The sequence below is a fragment of the Panthera pardus genome, unplaced genomic scaffold, assembly GCF_024362965.1.
Source record: "Panthera pardus isolate Hobbes unplaced genomic scaffold, ASM2436296v1 HiC_scaffold_22, whole genome shotgun sequence".
In the NCBI taxonomy this organism is placed as follows: Eukaryota; Metazoa; Chordata; class Mammalia; order Carnivora; family Felidae; genus Panthera; species Panthera pardus.
In genome coordinates this window covers 36,644,170-36,662,524 of record NW_026526788.1, presented here as the reverse complement: position 1 = coordinate 36,662,524, position 18,355 = coordinate 36,644,170, and the positions used below count along the sequence as shown (strand labels likewise).

The window sequence follows — 18,355 nt, the reverse complement described above, 5'->3', positions numbered from 1 at the left end:
CGGGGAGTGTAGTAAGTGGAGAGATTTCTAGGCTCCATCTCCAGATTTTAATATCTGGGGGAGTCCCCCACATCTGTACTTTTTTTTATAAGCAAAGACAGGTGATTCTGATTCAAAGTCTGATGCCTGGGGCCTCCCCCTACCCCCTCCTGCCTCATCCCTCTACACCACAGGCTGGAATAAGCTCCCCTTACTCCGCACTTTGGGCTCAGTCACTGGAATGTTTCTCTCTGATTTTAGGCAAATCATAGAATTATAGGTGGGCCATATTTGACAAGCTAATGTTAACATTTGGGCTTTTGTGTGAGTTTCCTTGCCACCATTCCTGCTTCACATTTTCTTCAATCTCCTGGAAGACAGGCTGAATCTACACTCTGCCACGCCAGGCACACTCCTGACTGCTCTGCCCTCTCTCCATGCCTTATCCAAATCAGTATAGGAAAAAGGCATGGGGGTGCTGAGCCCTTTAATGCTCTTGGTGAGATTTCCACTGGACATCATGAGAGCAACTTCAGGCTGCAGAGAACAGAGAAGCGCTCAATGCCAAGATGCACAGAAGAAATAAGGACAATTCAGGATGCAACCCACAAAGGTGCCTCTTGGCTTTGTTGGCAAGATCATGGTGGCTATGTCCTAGACCTTCCCCAGGATGCCCTTAGGGTGTTCCTTTTAAGAGCCAGCAACTCCTAAGCAACCCCCCTTCATTTTGCATAGCTGGCTTGCCCCTGGGTCTGTGTGAAAGTACGATCAAGGCAAAGGAGCTTTGGGATCTGAAAGAGAAGGTGCCATCCATTGTGCTCTGAACACCACAAAACCACCTGCTCCCTCTCCCTCCCATTCCCCACCTTCTTCAGCAAGGGACCATGGAGGGTGCGAGGGGCCAGCACCAAGCCTGCAGGAATCAAGGAGCTGCTGTCTGAGGCCATGTTTGCCACTAAAGGGTCTTGTATTTGACCGGTCCCCATAATAGGATGATGCTTGATATTGTAGAGTGTGACCCTGGAATCTCAAACCCTCAGAGCAGCCACTTGGTGGATGTGTAATTTGGGACAAGGTATTTGATTTCTCCATACCTCCTTCCTCTGATAGTTACCAGCTGCCTGACTTTGGGCATGGTGTTTACCCCAGTATCCTCATCTCTGAAATAGGAACATTACTTATCTCTCAATAGTGCTGATATTCTTTTCCCTCTCCCACCTCATCTTTTCCCACCTCCTCCAGTCCTGTCCCATCAAGTACAACATAAGCACCAAGAAAGAAAGGGATTACATTGTGGCATTTCCAGGTTGTATTTACTCTTACCCTCTAGAAAAGTTCTGCGGTCAGTCAGTGGTCTGTCAGTCACCAGCCAGTCAGTCGACTAGATTTTTAATAAACTTAGGATATGTGTGCAGTGTGCCAGGCATGGTGCCATCTCTAAAGGAAACTGCAATTAGATTTAATCAAGGATTAATTAAAGGATTAATGACAGTACTTAAAAGTGAAAAGTAAAGAACTCTGTTTCCCTACAGTGGCTGCTTTCAGAGAGTTTTAAGTCTGGCGAAGAAAAATAATACCCAGGGCACCTGGGTGGCTCAGACGGTTAAGCATCCGACTCTTGATTCGGCTGAGGTCATGATCTCATGGTTCATGAGATTGAGCCCCGAGTCAGGCTCTGTGCTGACAGCGTGGAGCCTGCTTGGGATTCTGTATCCCTCCCTCTCTGCCCCTCCCCCACTCACACGTGTGCATGTGCTCTCTCTCAAAATAAATAAATAAACATTAGGAAAAAAAGAAAGAAAGAATACCCATCCTCAGAGAGAACTAAGCACCTGTGGAGAAGTATTTGATGGGTGCACACTGGAGGACAGAGGCTGAGAGAGGGGGTGAGAACTCCCTGTAGGCTGGGGGGGTGGGCAGGAGAGGCTTCCTAGAAGAGAAGACACTTGAGCTGTGTCTTGTAAGGAGATTGGATTCAGAGAGGGAATAAAGAGGGAAGAGGGAATTCTAAGCAGTAGGCAGTTGGGAGGCTGGGAGCCACATAGCATCTCTCCGATTTTCCAACAAGAGCAAACTGATTTCCCTTTTAGATGGGAGAAAGAGACAAATCAGATTTCTTTTGACGTGTGATGTTTTCAGGGGGAAACAGCGACAGAGTTTTTTTTGTCTGCCTCCAGACAAGAAAGTGAAGGCAGAGGGGAGACCAGAGAAGTGGGGAAGGAGGAGCAGGAGGAAACCACAGGTTCTGAGGTTGGGTTATGGCAAGAACACCATGTTCCAGGTCCTGGCTTTCTCAGTGAGGGTATTAGTCAGTCATTCATCGCTTGCAAAATATAAAAGCTTAATTGTATTGGGTTTTACAGCTCAGAGGGGATTAGGACAAAAGATGTATTTAAAATACAGTGTGTCTCTCTCTGTCCCCCTGCAGCTGATGGAGTAGTTAAAATTCAGATTTGATGTGGAGTATTTAATGCCTGGGTAACTTGGGGGAACTCTGGTCAGATCTTCGCGGTGCTACAGGGCAGGAGTTCTGCCCTCGGTCTAGATGTGAGCATGGATGCTTTTGTGATGACTGAAGACAGTGTGGAGGTTGGAGGGGGCTTCTCCATCCCCTTGTCCACCTGCATTCAGGGCTCCTAAACAAGAAGAAAATCATGCTCTCGTGCTGTGTTGTTCTGCATGGACAGATCTTTCCAGTGAAGCTGCTTGAGGGAGATTTAAGACTACCTGGGGAAAGCTGGGTCTCCTGTAAAATGAAAACTAGAGCCACTTGAACTTGAGTTCTAGCAGATCAGTAGATTTTAGGGAAGGATTTCTGAATTTGAACATGGAGCAGAGAGAAGCTGGCAAGCCTGATTGTTATTTGATGGATTCATTTAGCCAGGCTGCAGAAATGAGAATTTTGTGAGAAATTGTGGAGGGACTCAAGTCTCATCTTTAAAAAATATTTTTCCTGAACAAAGTGGCCCTATTCATCCAATTATTTGAGGGGTGGTATTGTAGTTAAGACAACATTTATGAACACAGATAGGAATACAATATTTATGATGATTTCTACTACAGAGACCCAGAGATGACCAGTAATCTTTCTACATGTTAGTGAATAAACAAATGACCCTAAAAACTGTTAAAACTTTTTTTTTTAAGTTTTGAGGGAGAGAGAGGCAGGGGAGAGGGGAATAGAGAGATGGAGAGAGAGACAGAGAGAGAGAGAGAGAGAGAGAGAGAGAGAGAGAGAGAGAGAGAGAATCCCAAGCAGGCTCCACAATGTCAGTGCAGAGCCCAATATGGGGCTTAAATCCATGAACCATGAGATCATGACCTGAGCTGAAATCAAGAGTCACATGCTTAACTGCCTGAGCCACCCAGGTGCCCCTAAAATCTGTTAAACTTTTAATCGAAGGCCACAGAGACAGTGGCACATCTAGAATTCTCTTCAGGAGGGTCAAGGAGGCAGTCCGTTGGAAATGAGATGTTAGGGGCTTCACTTGATATTAGGTCCACATAACAAACACACAGTTTACATTTTGTTTCTGACTAATAATAGTAATACAGTTTTCTAAAATGCATTTATTCATATTTTAGGCAAATGCTTGCTGTCTATATCAAAGAATGTAATTATTAATAAAATCAAGTGTCTCAGGTGTGGTAGTGGAGATATTGTGAGTGTGTGTGTGTGTGTGTGTGTGTGTGCGCGTACGCATGCGTGTGTGTTTGAGGTGGGGGTGTTCTGAAGCCCGCTCCACCTCTATCAAAGCTATTGGGAAATGAAATCTGAACATCTCCATGAGCATTTTAAATCACTTCCTTTTTCTTGGTCCTGAGTCTTATAAATCCTGCTGTTTCAAATTTCCTTTAACTAGATGTTTCCATTTCGAGAGCCTATCATTTTAAATCAAAGCTCCTAAATCTGAATCTTTTTCATTCTAGCCCCTAGATCCTAAAGATCTGGTTTCCCAATGCACAGTATTTACATCCACATCTACTCTGATTACATGCATCAGCCTGACATTGCCAGGGTCCCTCTGGATCGCAGAAGAGGGGCCTGTATTTCAGGGTAAGCTGGGTTTGCAGGGCACAATGAAAGCTACCTCTTCTCTCTTCACCCACTCACTCCTAGGTGACTCATCTTCAACAGCCCCAAACCACATCTTCACACACCCTTCTTGGGCACATTCAAAAGTACAGGTTCTGAGACAGGTTTCTCTGCTTAATTCACATCAGCAAGCAATCTTTCTAGTCAAGGAGTCTGATTTAATGGCAAGAACAATTTATGTCCCTCTGGGTAGGTAGAAACAGTTGGACTCTAATTCTTAAGAGCCTTTGTTCAGGAACATCTGGGTTGAAACTACTGTATTTAACAGATGATGCTAGCACTAAAAAAAAAAAGGCCTCATATAATGTCATTGTCAAATTTGGTAGATCTCTACTTAATAATTACCAAGAAAGCAATCTAACTTGTTATTACAACAGTTTTATTGCAGATTGCTGGTTTAAGACCTTTTTGTGACAAGTGGCATTTTTTTTTTCTGGAAAAAAGTCATTTCTGTTCCCCTGTAATTATTTTCACAACCAGCAGCAACTTCCTGCATTGGACATATTGGGACATTTTATTTTAGAAACAAGAATTGAATTCCTGCTAACTTATGGCTGATTTTATCCTGTTTATCCATTGTAAAGGTGGTCTCGCTTCTCTTTCTTATACCCTCCCTCAACCTAAGCCCCTTTCTCATCCACCCCCGGTCCTATCTATGTGGAGACACTGAGTAAAACCATAAGAAGGACTATAAGAACTGGATGAGCAAAGCTTATTTTGCTTTACAAAAAACAATGGTATCAATGATACAAGTAAATATTTAATCTCAGGACATCAATCCTGGCTGGTCTGAAGATGTGCTCTGAGAAGCACACCCCTTATAGGAGGATCTGTAGAGATTCCCAAGGATAAATTGCCGTCTGTATCTTAGAATTGTATTTGCATTTTGGCACATTGATTCAAGGCGAATGTGAGATCCCCAGAGTACATGGCTGCTATTCTTTTTTTCTATATCCTTCTTTTCCAGTCTCTTTGCTTCTAATGAGCAAGTTAAGAGCCACCTTGTTTCAGGATTTGATACTCAACTCACAAGCCTTCCCTGCTTTGACTTTCCTAGTTTACCACTTTATCTCTTATGTATACTTCCAGCACCTCATGAGATTCTGCTCCCCAGTCATTCCTGCATTTAATCATCGTTTATTAAATGCGCCTTGCACTCTTTGCACTTTGCAGAATTCCAGGGAGACAAAGCATGTGTCTTGCACTGAAGAAGCTCAACTCGAGGGCAGAGAGATGAGTAAACAAGTGATTACCACACCCCAGCACTCCTGTTCCTAGCCTTGGTCTGTTCATACCTCTAGGACCCCCCAACAGAGACTGTACCTCTGCTGCAGACTTGAGCCCACCACCCTAGATTGGCTAACTCTCTGTGGCAGGATCTAACAAAAAAAAACCTGATGTTTAATAGGGGGGATGTAGTTCTGTTTCTAGTGCAAATTGCAAATTACTCAAGATGTGCTTTTTGCGGACATGCAGAAGATACTAGTTAGAGCAGAGATTAAAAACTTAGGTGTCTGTAGGAGGCAGGAGTGAGCAACAAAGAGTGAAGAATGAGGAGGTAGGGTAAGGAGTGCAGGGGACCTTGGCATAGTGGAGAGCACATGTCCCATCCAGAGGTATAAGGGCATCAAGCTCACGTCCCTTTTAGCCATACAGAATGTGGCTCCAGTGTGGCTATTTATGATTGATTTATCAAGGAAAGCTGAAAGGCTAGTTTTTATATGAAATCACCTGTTAGTATCTCATTCTGAATTTTTAAACATGCTGCACTGCCTAATGCTCCATGCTGGGCTTCTGGCCACCACTGAGATTTAATTTCCACTTTTGGCCTTTCTTCATAAAGGCCATTTGACCTTGAGCAAGTTGCCCCTCTTTGTCATCTCTGTGAGAAGGGCGGGCCTGAATCGGATAATCCATGGTTGTGGCACTATTTGCATATGATTACTTTGTTGACATCACTCTGTCCCTCCCCTCTCCCCCTTTGACCAGTGAGTAAAGGCTGGGTTTGGGTCAAAGAGCTTCTTAAAAAGAGGCTTCTGTAAAGCAGTGTAGAATCAGTCATCTTAGATACGGATTTGGAAGTCATGAAAGAGGACTCAGAGATCTCCTTGGTCCACCCTGCTAGGTTAAGGAATGTGCACAAGGCCATGTAGATTTTACTGACTATCCTGCATTGGAAAACTTCTCTCTTTTTATACCTAGTTGGTAAATGATATTGTAGTACCTAGGAAGACATAATTCACCATTACTGTGGACTATTTCTTTGCTTCTACCAACAGGATCAGGTCATTAAAGCAATTAAGGTCCATGATCCCATGAACCACAGAGTCCCAAAACAGAGTGGCCAGCTGCTCATAGGGTATCAGCATATCGGCCTCTTCGTGACATGTGCTAAGAGCAGCTTTCTCCTTGAGATTTTGGCACTTAGCTGTTATTTACATTAGAAAGTGGTTACCTACCCTGGTAATTTGGTTCAACAAATATTGCATAAGCCATCTGATATTTTAAACAATTTAAGCTCCACAAGTAACAGCCCCATAAAGGGTGCATGTTAGCAGTTCTCTATGGGACATAAATTAAGAAGAGCGTTTTTCCAGCTGTAGTTGGATACCTGGATTGGTGTTTCAGCAAACTGCGTAATCAGCACAAAGCCCAGGTCATTAGAGTCTGCTGGCAGGAATCAGCAAACCTGCAAATCACTGGGAGAGCCCAAATGTGCCTAGATGAAGTGGTCCTTTGAAATCTGTCTGTTGAAAGCAATATGAAGACCGTGACCTCACATGTAGGAATGAGCAATTCGGTCTTCTTCCTACCGGAGAGCATGAGGCCTTCACCAAGCCCTTACCTGCAAGCAACACAGCCACAAAGTCTCACACGTGATTATGTCACTTTTCTATTTGACACCAGCCCGAAGCCTCCCATTTCACTTAGAATAAATGACAGACCAGCAGACTCATTGCTGTGGCCAGTAGTCTTCACAAACTTGCTCCTGCCTAGCTCCCCGACCTAATCACTGTCACTTGTGACTTTGCTCAGCCTGCTGCAGTCCAGCTGCCCTCGTTGCTGATCTTCAGACACCCCAAGTTCCTTCCTGCCTCGGGACCCTTGCACTTGCTGCTGCCATTCCCTGGAAACATTTTTCTCCAGATCCTCATTGCCTGCCTCTTCTCATCACCTCCAGGGCTCAGTGCTCTAACTTCACTTTCTCAGGATGGTCCTCTTGGGCCACTGCAGATAACACATCTTCCCAGTTGCTCTTTTTTGTTTGGTTGGTTGTTTTGGTTTTGGGGGTTTTTGTTGGAGGATAGTTGACACACAGTGTGACATTAGTTTCAGGTGTACAACATTGTGACAGTTCTGCGTGTTATGCTGCATGCTCACCACAGGTGGAGCTACCATCTGTCACCATACAACGCGATACAGTGCCTTCAACAATACTCCCTATGCTGTGCCTTTCATCCCCTGACTCATTCAGTCCATAACTGGAAGCCTGTACCTCCCACTCCCCTTCACCCATTTTGCCCACCCTCCTCCCACTCCCCCTTGGCAACACCAGTTGGTTCCTTGTATTTATGGGTCTTCCCAGGTACTCCTCGTCCTCTTCGGTTGTTTTGTTTTCTGCACAGTGTTTTCCTCCTCTGGAAATGTATTACCACTTGTATATTTGCTTTTTATCTATCTCTCCCAGTAAGAAATAGGCTTCCCTGGGGCTAAGGATGTGTATCCTGCCAGGTATTAGTTGGGGATCTTGGGCAAGTTAACATGGGTGTTCTGAGCCTCAGTTTCATCACCCGTGATATAGAGATATAAGTAGATGTTGGAATAACTGAGGCCATCTCTCTCTCTCTCTCTCTCAGGGATATTGTAGGGATTAGAGGAGAGCACCAAGGACGGCCCTGACTTGTGAACCGGCGCACCCCTCCCCCCTTATGGGGCTGCAGCCATCAACCCATCAATAACCATCAACTCACTTCTCAATCTATCAGTCAGCCAATGTTTTATTATCCAGAAAGTCCTTAAAACATATGCTCATTGTTGATACTTGTCATATAGAATGTATGTAATTCTTTTGTGTGTGCTTTTATTTCTTTGAGTATATAAATATGTATTTTCACCTAATTGTATCAAATAATTTAGAAGTTTGTATCTATATGACAATCATTTATTAATCTTATACCTTGAAATATTCTTCAAAAACTCATCTTGAATGCTAAAACCATATTGTACCATACTTTACTTAACCACTGCTTCATTATTGGACATTTAGGTAACTTTTTTTTTTATTCTGTATAAATATTACCACCTTGAACATCTTTACCCATAAATTCTTTACTGGATCTTTTATTATTTTCTTAGAACCCCAGTAAGCAAAACCTTTCATTTATTTAGCTTCTGTGTGTCAGTGGTTCCACGGACAGTACTATGGGGAATTCCAAATGAGTCCCAAACTTTTTTGTTTTTAAGTTTTGTTTTTATTTATTTTTTTGAGAGAGATAGAGAGCAAGTGGGGGAGGGGCAGAGAGAGAGAGAGAGAGAGAGAGAGAGGGAGACAGAATCCCAAACAGGCTCTGTGCTGTCAAGCCCAATGCAGGGCTCGATCTCACGAACCCTGAGATCATGACCTGAGCCAGAGTCAGGAGTCGGAATCTTAACCGACTGAGCCACCCATGAGCCCCTAAATAAGTCTCAGACTCTTGAAGAAGTCACACCGGTTGAGGAGATAAAGTTCAGACACAGAATGCAACGGGGAGCAGCCACAGCCAGTGTGCGGCTGACTTCGGGTTGAAGGAGATTGTTGCAGGTTGTTGCAGGTTGTGGCTCTCTGGGAACAGAGAGCCAGAGGGTGGCGGTGGGCTACGGAAGAGCTGCACAGAAGGTTGGACTTGACGGGGGCCTGGGAGGAAGGGTTGGAAGAAGAGAAGGCATCTGGGGGAGGAATCGCATCAAGGCAGGAACGAGGCAACCTCAAAGCAGGCTGGGCTGCAAGCGAGAGCACCGGGCAGATGAGGTGAGACAGCTTGGATGAGGCCAAGAGTGACGGTGCCACAGTCATGTGCTGGGCAGTTACACGGAGGCTAAGGATTATTACCATCATTCTGAGCACACAGGGGTCTGCTCGGAACAACAATATGAGCCATTTGTACAAAAGACCGAAATGGAATCCAAATAACAGGTCCAGCTGCTCCAAATACCTCCCTCCTCCTGCAGTTAACATTTTACTACCCGACTGAGTAACTAATGAATCTGGCCCAGCATAAATCCCCAGGCACAAATCCCTGCTTGGGGTCTGTGTCTAGACATCCAGACCTGAGTGCGTGTCTAGACATCCAGACCTGAGTGCAATTTGTACTTTGAACATTCAGCACCTTATCACTTGCGAGAAATCAGGTTTAATGGGGAGGATGGGGAGGTGTCGCTCCCACCCCCTCCCTTTGGCACAGTGACTATGGAATGGAGGTCCCTGGAATAATGAGTGCATCGGGCAATGGAGGGGTCGTAACAGTGTCGTGTGGCTCTGGTCATTCAGAAGCACTGACTGGGAGGTTTCTCCATCTCATTGCAGGCTGTGTTTTGTGAAGCTCAAGCTCCTGATGATAGCCATTGAGTACAAGTCCGCCAACCGAGAGAGCCGGTAAGTTTGCCACAGCCTGGTGGCCGGCCGACATTTATGAGATGTGAGAGTGCACTAAGAGTCTGGGTCTCCCCACTTGTTTCTTACACGTTATTGATGTACTTGGAACCCTGATGCATCACATTTCGGGCCCTCGGGCACTTCTCGTGGCGTACCCAACCAGATACTGCCACTTCCATCTCATGCCCCAGTGGGCATTCAGAAAGTGTTTCTCCGGAGGAGAATGATGAGGCATCCAGATCGCCAGCTGATCATGCCAACTTGCACTTTTTGCCCTCTGTGCACAAAATCGGGGACAGCCCCTGTCCTCAAACCCCTTTTTACTGCGGTGAGCATGAAGCAGGTGGATTCTGGCCTCCTTCACAGCAGGGATGGGGCAGGGCTGTGATGGGACACGCCAGCTCTCCCGATAGCCAAATTGCAAGCAGCCCGTGCAACCGAAATCCAGGTGGCAGAGTATCAGCTTCATGCAAATTAGTCACGAGAGCAGGCTCAGAGGCAGGAGCCCTCTTTATTTATTTATTTTGCACTTAATTATGTGCAGATCAGACTGATGAGGGACTGGGTCTGGTTGAAATAGATAACAGCCCAGTCAATATATGAGTTCACACTGGAAGAAGGAAGCATCCCATTAACAGGGGATTTTGTTGATGAAGGACTATATGTATTACAGATAAAATAGAGTTGATTTTTTTGCTCCCCAATTTTTATCAATGGGTTTGGAAGAAAGAACTCATTGAGAAATGCATGGGCTTTTGTCCTCTGAAATGACAAAACCTATAGCTAGGTTTCCTCCTAGCTATAGTAAATAAGTCTTCCTATGGATGCCCAAGTGTAGAGTGCAGATACCCTCTGACATATGCCTTAATACGGTGAGTGCAGGGCAACAGTAGAAGATGCCTGCTATCACCATCTAAGGAGTTTTCATTATCTGGATGAATAACTCAATGAAGCCAGACTTCCAAAAGTATGGTCTGTCTCTGACAAAGAACAAACAAAACACAATGAAAAAACACTGGATTGTAAGCAAGTCAATCAATCCAGTGTTTGCTATATTACCTTAACCACCAGATCAGATTGCTCACAAAATCTGATCAAAGGCTAAGCTATTTTGAAAGTCCAAATCAACCAAGAGGAAGAAGAAAAAAAAATGGTGGATTTGGTGGCCACATGTAGAACACGGCCATAGCAGTTAACAAGTATGTATATATACATTTTTCTTTTCTGTGTTGGCAAAGTGAAGAATATTATGTGCAAAAAAAAAAAAAAACCCAAACCCAGAGTCCTGGCTATTTGCTGTTCAACAGATAAAGCGGATGTTTCTGGAATTACTGCTTTCCCGCATGGAGGCCAATAGTCACCGGTGCCTGTGTAGGGAGAAACATGTCTCCCGGGTTTTTGCAAATGATATTCTTCATGTTGCCACGTCGGTAAATCTGTGTAATTCAGTCTCCTCTCTTTATCACTTCTGTGCATCTCTCAAAGAAGTGTCATGGTGTGGGTGGCACTAATGCCGTGTATTGTTTCTTGACCATTCTGGTATAATCTCAAAGCAGGAGTCCGCACCCTGAACCTTGACCTATCATCTCCCACCTGCCACATTTTGGTCACAAGGAGGGAGAGAAAAAGCCTGTTAATGGTTCAGTGTGAATCTGCTGTCACTATTCTAAGAAAAATAACTAACAGCTATCCCTGAAGACAAAAATCTTGTCTTTGATGGACCCTCCAATTAACTCACCAATCTGAGATGTTTTCAACAAAGCCATATTTATAGATACAGATTTTTAGTTTTTTTTTTTCTTTCAGAAAAGAGTGAAAAGAACTTGTTTGGGTTTGTTTTGGCTTTCTGTGTGCAGTTACCAACTTTAATCCTCACATGTGGCTTGGTCTCAGTGTGGAAGCACATTGGTTCTTGTGGAAAAAGGTGTGTTTGAGGGAATGTGGATCACGCCTCTGAGAAAACACTGAATTTACCAAACACAGTATCCATGTTAAAAAGGATTGAGTTTCTAACCCTTCCTGAGATAAGGATTTTGTTTTTCATCTAAGAATTTCCCATTTCCTCCCCTCCCCCATCCTCCAAGCGGCTGGGTGTGAAAATTCGGAGAACCCAGCTTCTTCTCTCCACTCCTTTGCCTCCAGCCTGTGTTGAACTACCTCCTCTGTTGTTTTACCCCATGATGCTGTTTCCATGCTCTGCTGAAAAACCTTGTTTTCACATGCATCCTTCAAATAATTTGAAACAAAGGTTTTCTTCCTTCTCTCCTTCTGGTGTCAGTCAACTTATTATCAAATTGTTTGATTTTAAATTCTTTTTCTTGTCGTTTTGCAGAAGCCGAAAGCGGTATGCGCTCTTCGTTAACCTTCCTCCCAACCCCCACCCTCTATCTTCACTGCTCACCACAGGACTAACCATCTGCCAAGAATTCAGGAAGATAGAGATTATATATATGTATACACATACATATAATCTCATTCCCTTGTCTAGTATATATATGTATATATATGTATTTATATATATATATGTATATTTATATTTAAACCCCTCTCCAACTAGAGCACATAAAAATTGGAAATAGCATATTGCTTTTCTTGTTTAGTTTGTTGATTCTTTTGGATGACGCACTAACTTCTTTGCAGGAAACCTAACAAACCAACAGGTACAATCCCTGTTTTCAGTCATGGCACCAGTGATGGGAACAAGTGTTATCGATGTTGAGAAGGAGGACGCTTCTCTCCAGCCCCTGGTGTCTGTTTCTGTCCTGTCCTGATGTGTCTTGGTGCCCACCAAATCTGGTGCCATTTGTCTGCATACCACATCCACATTCCCAGTGACTTCCTCCTCCCCACGTCCCGTTTCAAGTTTGTAGAGCAGGATCCGTGTCCTTTTATCCACAAAACAGAGACCAAGCTCTTATACTCAACTTTTTTTTCCCCTTACACTTGTTTTGATGATACCATTTTGCATATTTTATTTCTTCGACAGTACTCAATACATAGAACACTGCTACTAAATTGCCAGATTATCACATTCAACTCAGTGAATGAGTACTGCTTAAGGAGATGAACTCATGGCTTTATTTTTCCCTAGCGTGTTTGGGCATATTTCTTCATGTGAAGTATCCTAGTTTTCACCATGTGACATCACCCCGTTTTGCTGCTGTTTTCTGTTGCATGAAGCATGACCAAATCCTCATCGATAGCATTTTTTTTTAACTTTTCCAGTTACTGTTTCCAGCATAGTTTTTGATAATGTGCTCTCTAAAACAGTATTGTTGAAAACATACTATTGAGATGCCCATGTGTTCATTTACTCAAGAGTTGTTTTTCTCCGTGGTTGGAATCACTGTCACATGTTCGTGTTTGTAATTGTGTGTGTGTGTGTGTGTGTGTGTGTGTGTGTGTGTGTGTGTGGTGGGGGATATTCGTCTGGAACTCTTTCCAAAGTCAGATTCTTCTGTGGTTTTTGGTGTTGATGTGTGACCATGAGGTGGCTTCCTGTCAGTTTGGTATTGTTGTTATGATCCAACTGCGAGAAGTTACTGCAGCACTTTGCATCTTCAAAGGTCCACAGTGGCTGCACCTCTGCTGTTGGCTTTTGGCCTTTGAGTCCTTTTATCTTGTGGTGGAGGCATGTTGTGACATAGCATGACTTGTCGTAAAGTGTACCAGAAAGTGACACAGCTTGCTCCCAGAGCCAAATAGCCACCATTGGCCTTCCCAAATGAATGATGTCTTCCCCATCCCATATGGCTACTGTTTTCCTTATGTGCAAAGTATATCTTTAAGTGCCATTTCCAAAATCATTGTGATGGGTTTGGGCTAATCAATCCCTTGCCCGTATCATTGGCGGACCACAACGGCAGCCACTTGAGTCTGACCAACTGGGAGCAATCTTTATTATGCTGTCTCTGTGTGGGTGAACTGGGCTCAAGTATATGGAAGCATGGAATACACACTGTGTCTCCTCTGTATATTCTATAAGTAAAAGTGTGTGTGTCTAGTTGTGTGGGACTCCAGCAACATCTATTTGAAAGCCCAGAAGAAATGAAAAATTCCAGAAAAGCAAGAAGATTTGAGATTTGGGGTTTCTGTAGGCTGTGCCCTAACACAGCCCGTAAACTGCAGGGCAATTGTACTTTTGAAAGGAGAAACAATTAGTTCAAACAAAGTGCCAACCAATAGCAATCATATATGACCATGGATGGTCAAAGAGGCCACCTACCAGTGGCCTGATTCATCTGGGCACAGCATGAACTGAAGTCTTAGATGGTTCTGATTCCCTTGCTGTAGTTAATGAAGTCCCATTAGCTTGCTAGACACAGATATAATTATCATGTTGTCAAGTACAAACTATATTCTCATGTGAGTGATAATTTTGTAATTGCTCAGGGAATGGTACATTACACCTACCAAAAACTGAGGGGTGGGGTGGAGAAATACAGACCTATCATATTTATCCACAATGGATGAAAGATTCCTTTAAAAAATAGGGTTCAGTTGAGCTATTCATCATTGGTTGTCTCCAAAAACAGCAAACAAGTAAAGTTGATGATGATTGAAGAAGGAATAAGTAGATGTTTCCTAGTTGTTATCCCTAAGTGGTGGAGAAAAAGAATAAATCATGTTGCCTCATCAAGCCCCGATTCTCCAACCTGACTGAAGTTCAGCAAGACCTACACAATGAAATGCATTGTAGCTTGAGCCCTGGAGTTCCCCTTCCGGAGGAATCTGGGAGGAATATTTCTCTGTTGAACCAAGCCCTGCTAGCCAGTTCCGTGTTTTTGCATTTTAGTTGAGAAACACATATTTTGGTTCTAAGTGAGTGGTGTTTTCAATGTTGAAATTAATTGCTCCCATGCCTCAAGTGGCTAGCTGTTTATATATTTGTACATGTACATTTTTGTACTTAGTGCATCTGGGAGATTGTTCGCTTATTTGCCAACCCCCTAGAAAAGGTGTGGTCACTCCTTTGGTAGGGCTGACTAATAAGAATCACATCTTGGTCTTTGAAAGAACAGCTATGGCTACCTTTATCCTTCTAGGAGAGGGAAAGGAACACTTTTTGAACTGAGACCAATGGTTTATATTTTTCATTCATTCCACCAGTAGTTGAAAAGTATCTATTGCATACAGGGCTTTAAGCTGGCTACTATGAGAAACTTATTTACAAAAGCAAATAAAACATGATCATGCTTTTCACCCCTTTATTCAACTATGGGTTTCCCACAGAAAATATATATTTGTTTCACATGTGGGAAAGGAGCCAAAGAATTGGTCTAGATACAAAACTAGTCTGAGGGCAAAAGAAAAAGAGAGCGAGCAAGAATCCTCGGGGGAGGAGCTACATAAGCCCTTTGCCTCCAGCTGCCACTGAATGTTTTCTGTTGAAATCCGCAAGGTCATAGAAGAAAGAGGGTAATTTATAGGTTCCTTGAAATGAGGGAAAGTCCACCCTTGCCAAGAAGATATCCCTATTGGAATTCTGCTAATTGATATATAGACTTTTTCTTAGAGATTTTCTTGATTCTTCACATGACACATTTTGAAGTTTATCTCTGATAAGCTAGTGAATTAGACAGAATTGGAACCAGAGACTGATTTAACGTGATGCATGGGGAGGGAGACTTCTGGCAGGTCATTAGAACAAAACAAACTTAATGTTGGCTATTCTTTTAAGAGATCAAAGACCTTTGGAAAGATTTACATATTCCCAGTAGGAGGTCAATAACATATTCTGAGGGTAGTAGGCACTTTCCTGGGGAAAAAAAATTACTTCTGTCTAGGATACTTATCTTTTTATATTTTCAAAAAGAGGAGGATTAACATTTTATTTAAATTTTATAGATATGGAATGTGGATAGAAGACTTAATGTCTACCATATTAAAGAGAGTAACGTATTTCCTCACAGAGTCTTTGAAACGTTGAACTCTTACATAGGGAGTATTACAAGCAGTGGCCCCCTGGAATAAGGGACACAAGCTTCTCTATCAAAACCTTAAATGTATGAGTGGCATCCAACACAATGAACATTCATATGTATCTAGATTTCTTTCCTTCGTTATTCTCAAGATCTAGGCTCATTCTTTCAATTCCCACCCAGAAGGCTTCCTTAGCCTGATCTGGATAGCTGCAAAGGTAAGCATACAGCCTCACACATGATTTAGAGAGTTGATTCAAAGCCTCTTATTCACCTCCAAAAGAAAACACACAGTCAGTGATGTCCTTGGAACTACACAAGGTTTGAGGAACAGAGAGATACTCCACTCTGCAACCAAAAGTCACTCCAAATTAGTCTGTCACCAGATGTTGTATGGGGATATAATGTTTTGGATCCTGCAGTCAGTTAAAAAGGTCTTTCAAATGCTATTAGGGTGCCTCCTGGTAGCTTATTAGCACCAAGGACAAAATGGAGAGCTGAGACAATGTGAGAGATTATTTGCTGTTCCTTTAGTTGTTTTAATAGCCTTGCTTACTATTAATAGTGACCTTGCGTTCAGGATCTACCCTGTGGCAGTCACTCAGCACATAGTATATACTTTAATTCTCTTAGTGACACTGTAAGCTACAGATTATTCACTCCATTTCATAGATGAGGAGAGTGAGGCTTAGTGGCACGCAGGGTCTGAACTCACAGGCCCGACACATGTGCTTGCTTGCTTAACCAGCATCGGCGCTGAAACAGATTTGAACACAAATCTGCTTTACATCAGTGCCCCAGATCTTTCTTCTCTGCCACGCTAATTTGACTAAAGCAGCCTTGAAAGCTGTAATAAATGATCTCAACCCACAGTGTCTGGAATGACAATCCCAAATTCTCATTGTAAGCCAATTCTTGTTCACTGTTGATAAAGAACAGAGGAAATGAGAAGAAACTTTTCATTGATAGGAACCTTGCTATCACTGTCGTCCCACCATGACACAGTGGGCTTGATCACTGGAGTGCAATTAATGAAGCACATAATGTAAAAAAGAGTTCTGTGCAAAGCATGTTGTGCACATAGGTGTCACCAAGACATTGATGAGTGTCAAATTTCCGCTTTTGAATTGTATCATTGAAATCATGATAGGATTTTTTTTCCTCAGAAGCTTTTTTTACACTCTTATATAAATACATATCAAAATGTAGATTTTTCCAACTTTAAGGAATTAGCTTCTTTTTTAAAGTTTATTTATTTTGATAGAGAGAAAGGGGGGGCAGGGAGGGGCAGAGAGACAAGGAGAGAGAGAGAATCTCAAGCAGGCTTTGCACTGTCAGCTCAGAGCCTGATGTGGGGCTCAGACTCATGAGATCATGACCTGAGCCAAAATCGAGAGTCAGCTGCTTAACTGACTGAGCCACCCAGGTTTCCTGAAATTAGCTTCTTTAGTCACTAGAAGTACCTAGAATTTTTCATGTATGTCCTTATGCATTATTCTGGAATGTACAGTTCTTCACTCTGTAACTTTATCTCTTTATGAACAGGATATTTTGATAAGGAGCCCTGTGTTCCATTCCATTAGACCAGCTAAAGAGAATCTGATAATTCCATTAAAGATGAAATATACTTTTGTCTTTTTTGCAATAATAAATAATACGAGTAACAATAAACCAATATGCAGTGAGCCTTCTGTGCATTATCTTGCTTAATCCTCTGAAGAAAGACTATCATTATCATCATGCCCATCTTGTAGGTGAGGATATGAGTCTGAGGGAGATTTAGTAACTTGCCCAAAGTCAGACAGCTACTAAATGGTTGATGCTGGAATTTGGGCCCAATTTCTGATTGATTGCAGAGCCAGGGCATACGAGAACTGCCTTGTAGCAAAGGGGTCAGAAAGTGTGCAGAATCCAGAATTCTGCCCTTCTAAGACATCACATTTAATTGGCTTTGAAAAAGGAATCCATCTAAACTGTATAAGCTCTGACCCTTTCCCCCTGATGATCATGAGAAGTCAGAGAGCTGTTGAACCAATGTAAAGAATTGGCAGAGGGGTAATTAGGAGGTGCCTGTACAGTGCCACTGTCCATTGCAAGCTGTTGGTGTTAGTGTGGCCTGCTGCTTCCTGATTTGTGAAGAATGTCATTGTTTCCTGTAGTTCTAGGACAGAACAGTCCAATCATCCTGGTCTCTTGCTATTATTCAGTGTTAATGACAGTGATGACACAGGATTGGTTTCCTTCTGTCAGGTCTCGTTATGGGTAATAGTGGATGTTCTTGTGACCACAAACAATTATTTTGCAATCATGATCCACTCTGGGTCCTCCCAACACAACGAAAGTTCACCTGGTCCTTCCCGTATTGCTACAGACACATCACCCTGTTGTCCACAGCGCCTTTCTGGAATTGTTTTGCCAGCAGTAAAAAATTTCCATATTAATTACCATCCTCCATTTTGGTTATTTTAGACAGTTGAGGACTTCCTTTAGCTGGATTCCAAACATCTTTTACCTTAAAGCCAGCTTTTCAGATCAGAGAATACCTCTGTTGTATCTATTGCTACATTCAGAGGGTCTAAATTCTGTGTCCATTAAGCCCAAAGCCTCATCTTAGTCTGTTTGTAATACATTTCTGTAATCTGCTCTTGATCAGGAGAAAATTTAACTTGTTTGTTTCACCCATTTATTAGATTGGGATGCATGTATCTCTTTTGTCAGTCCAAACAC

The 18,355-nt window shown here is 42.9% G+C and overlaps 1 protein-coding gene across 36 annotated transcripts in view; it reads left to right on the top strand.

Moving 5' to 3' along the window:
- The window catches only part of KCNMA1 (potassium calcium-activated channel subfamily M alpha 1), a 722,982-nt gene that overhangs the window by 566,262 nt on the left and 138,365 nt on the right, over positions 1-18,355 (top strand). For 20 of the 36 annotated variants that reach the window (XM_053909597.1, XM_053909605.1, XM_053909598.1 and 17 more), the window contains 2 exons: positions 9,639-9,707; positions 12,040-12,051. In XM_053909597.1, the coding sequence (XP_053765572.1) occupies positions 9,639-9,707; positions 12,040-12,051 (81 nt within the window). The remainder of the gene's footprint in view (positions 1-9,638; positions 9,708-12,039; positions 12,052-18,355) is intronic. The other 16 variants (XM_053909606.1, XM_053909599.1, XM_053909620.1 and 13 more) reach the window with 1 other exon arrangement.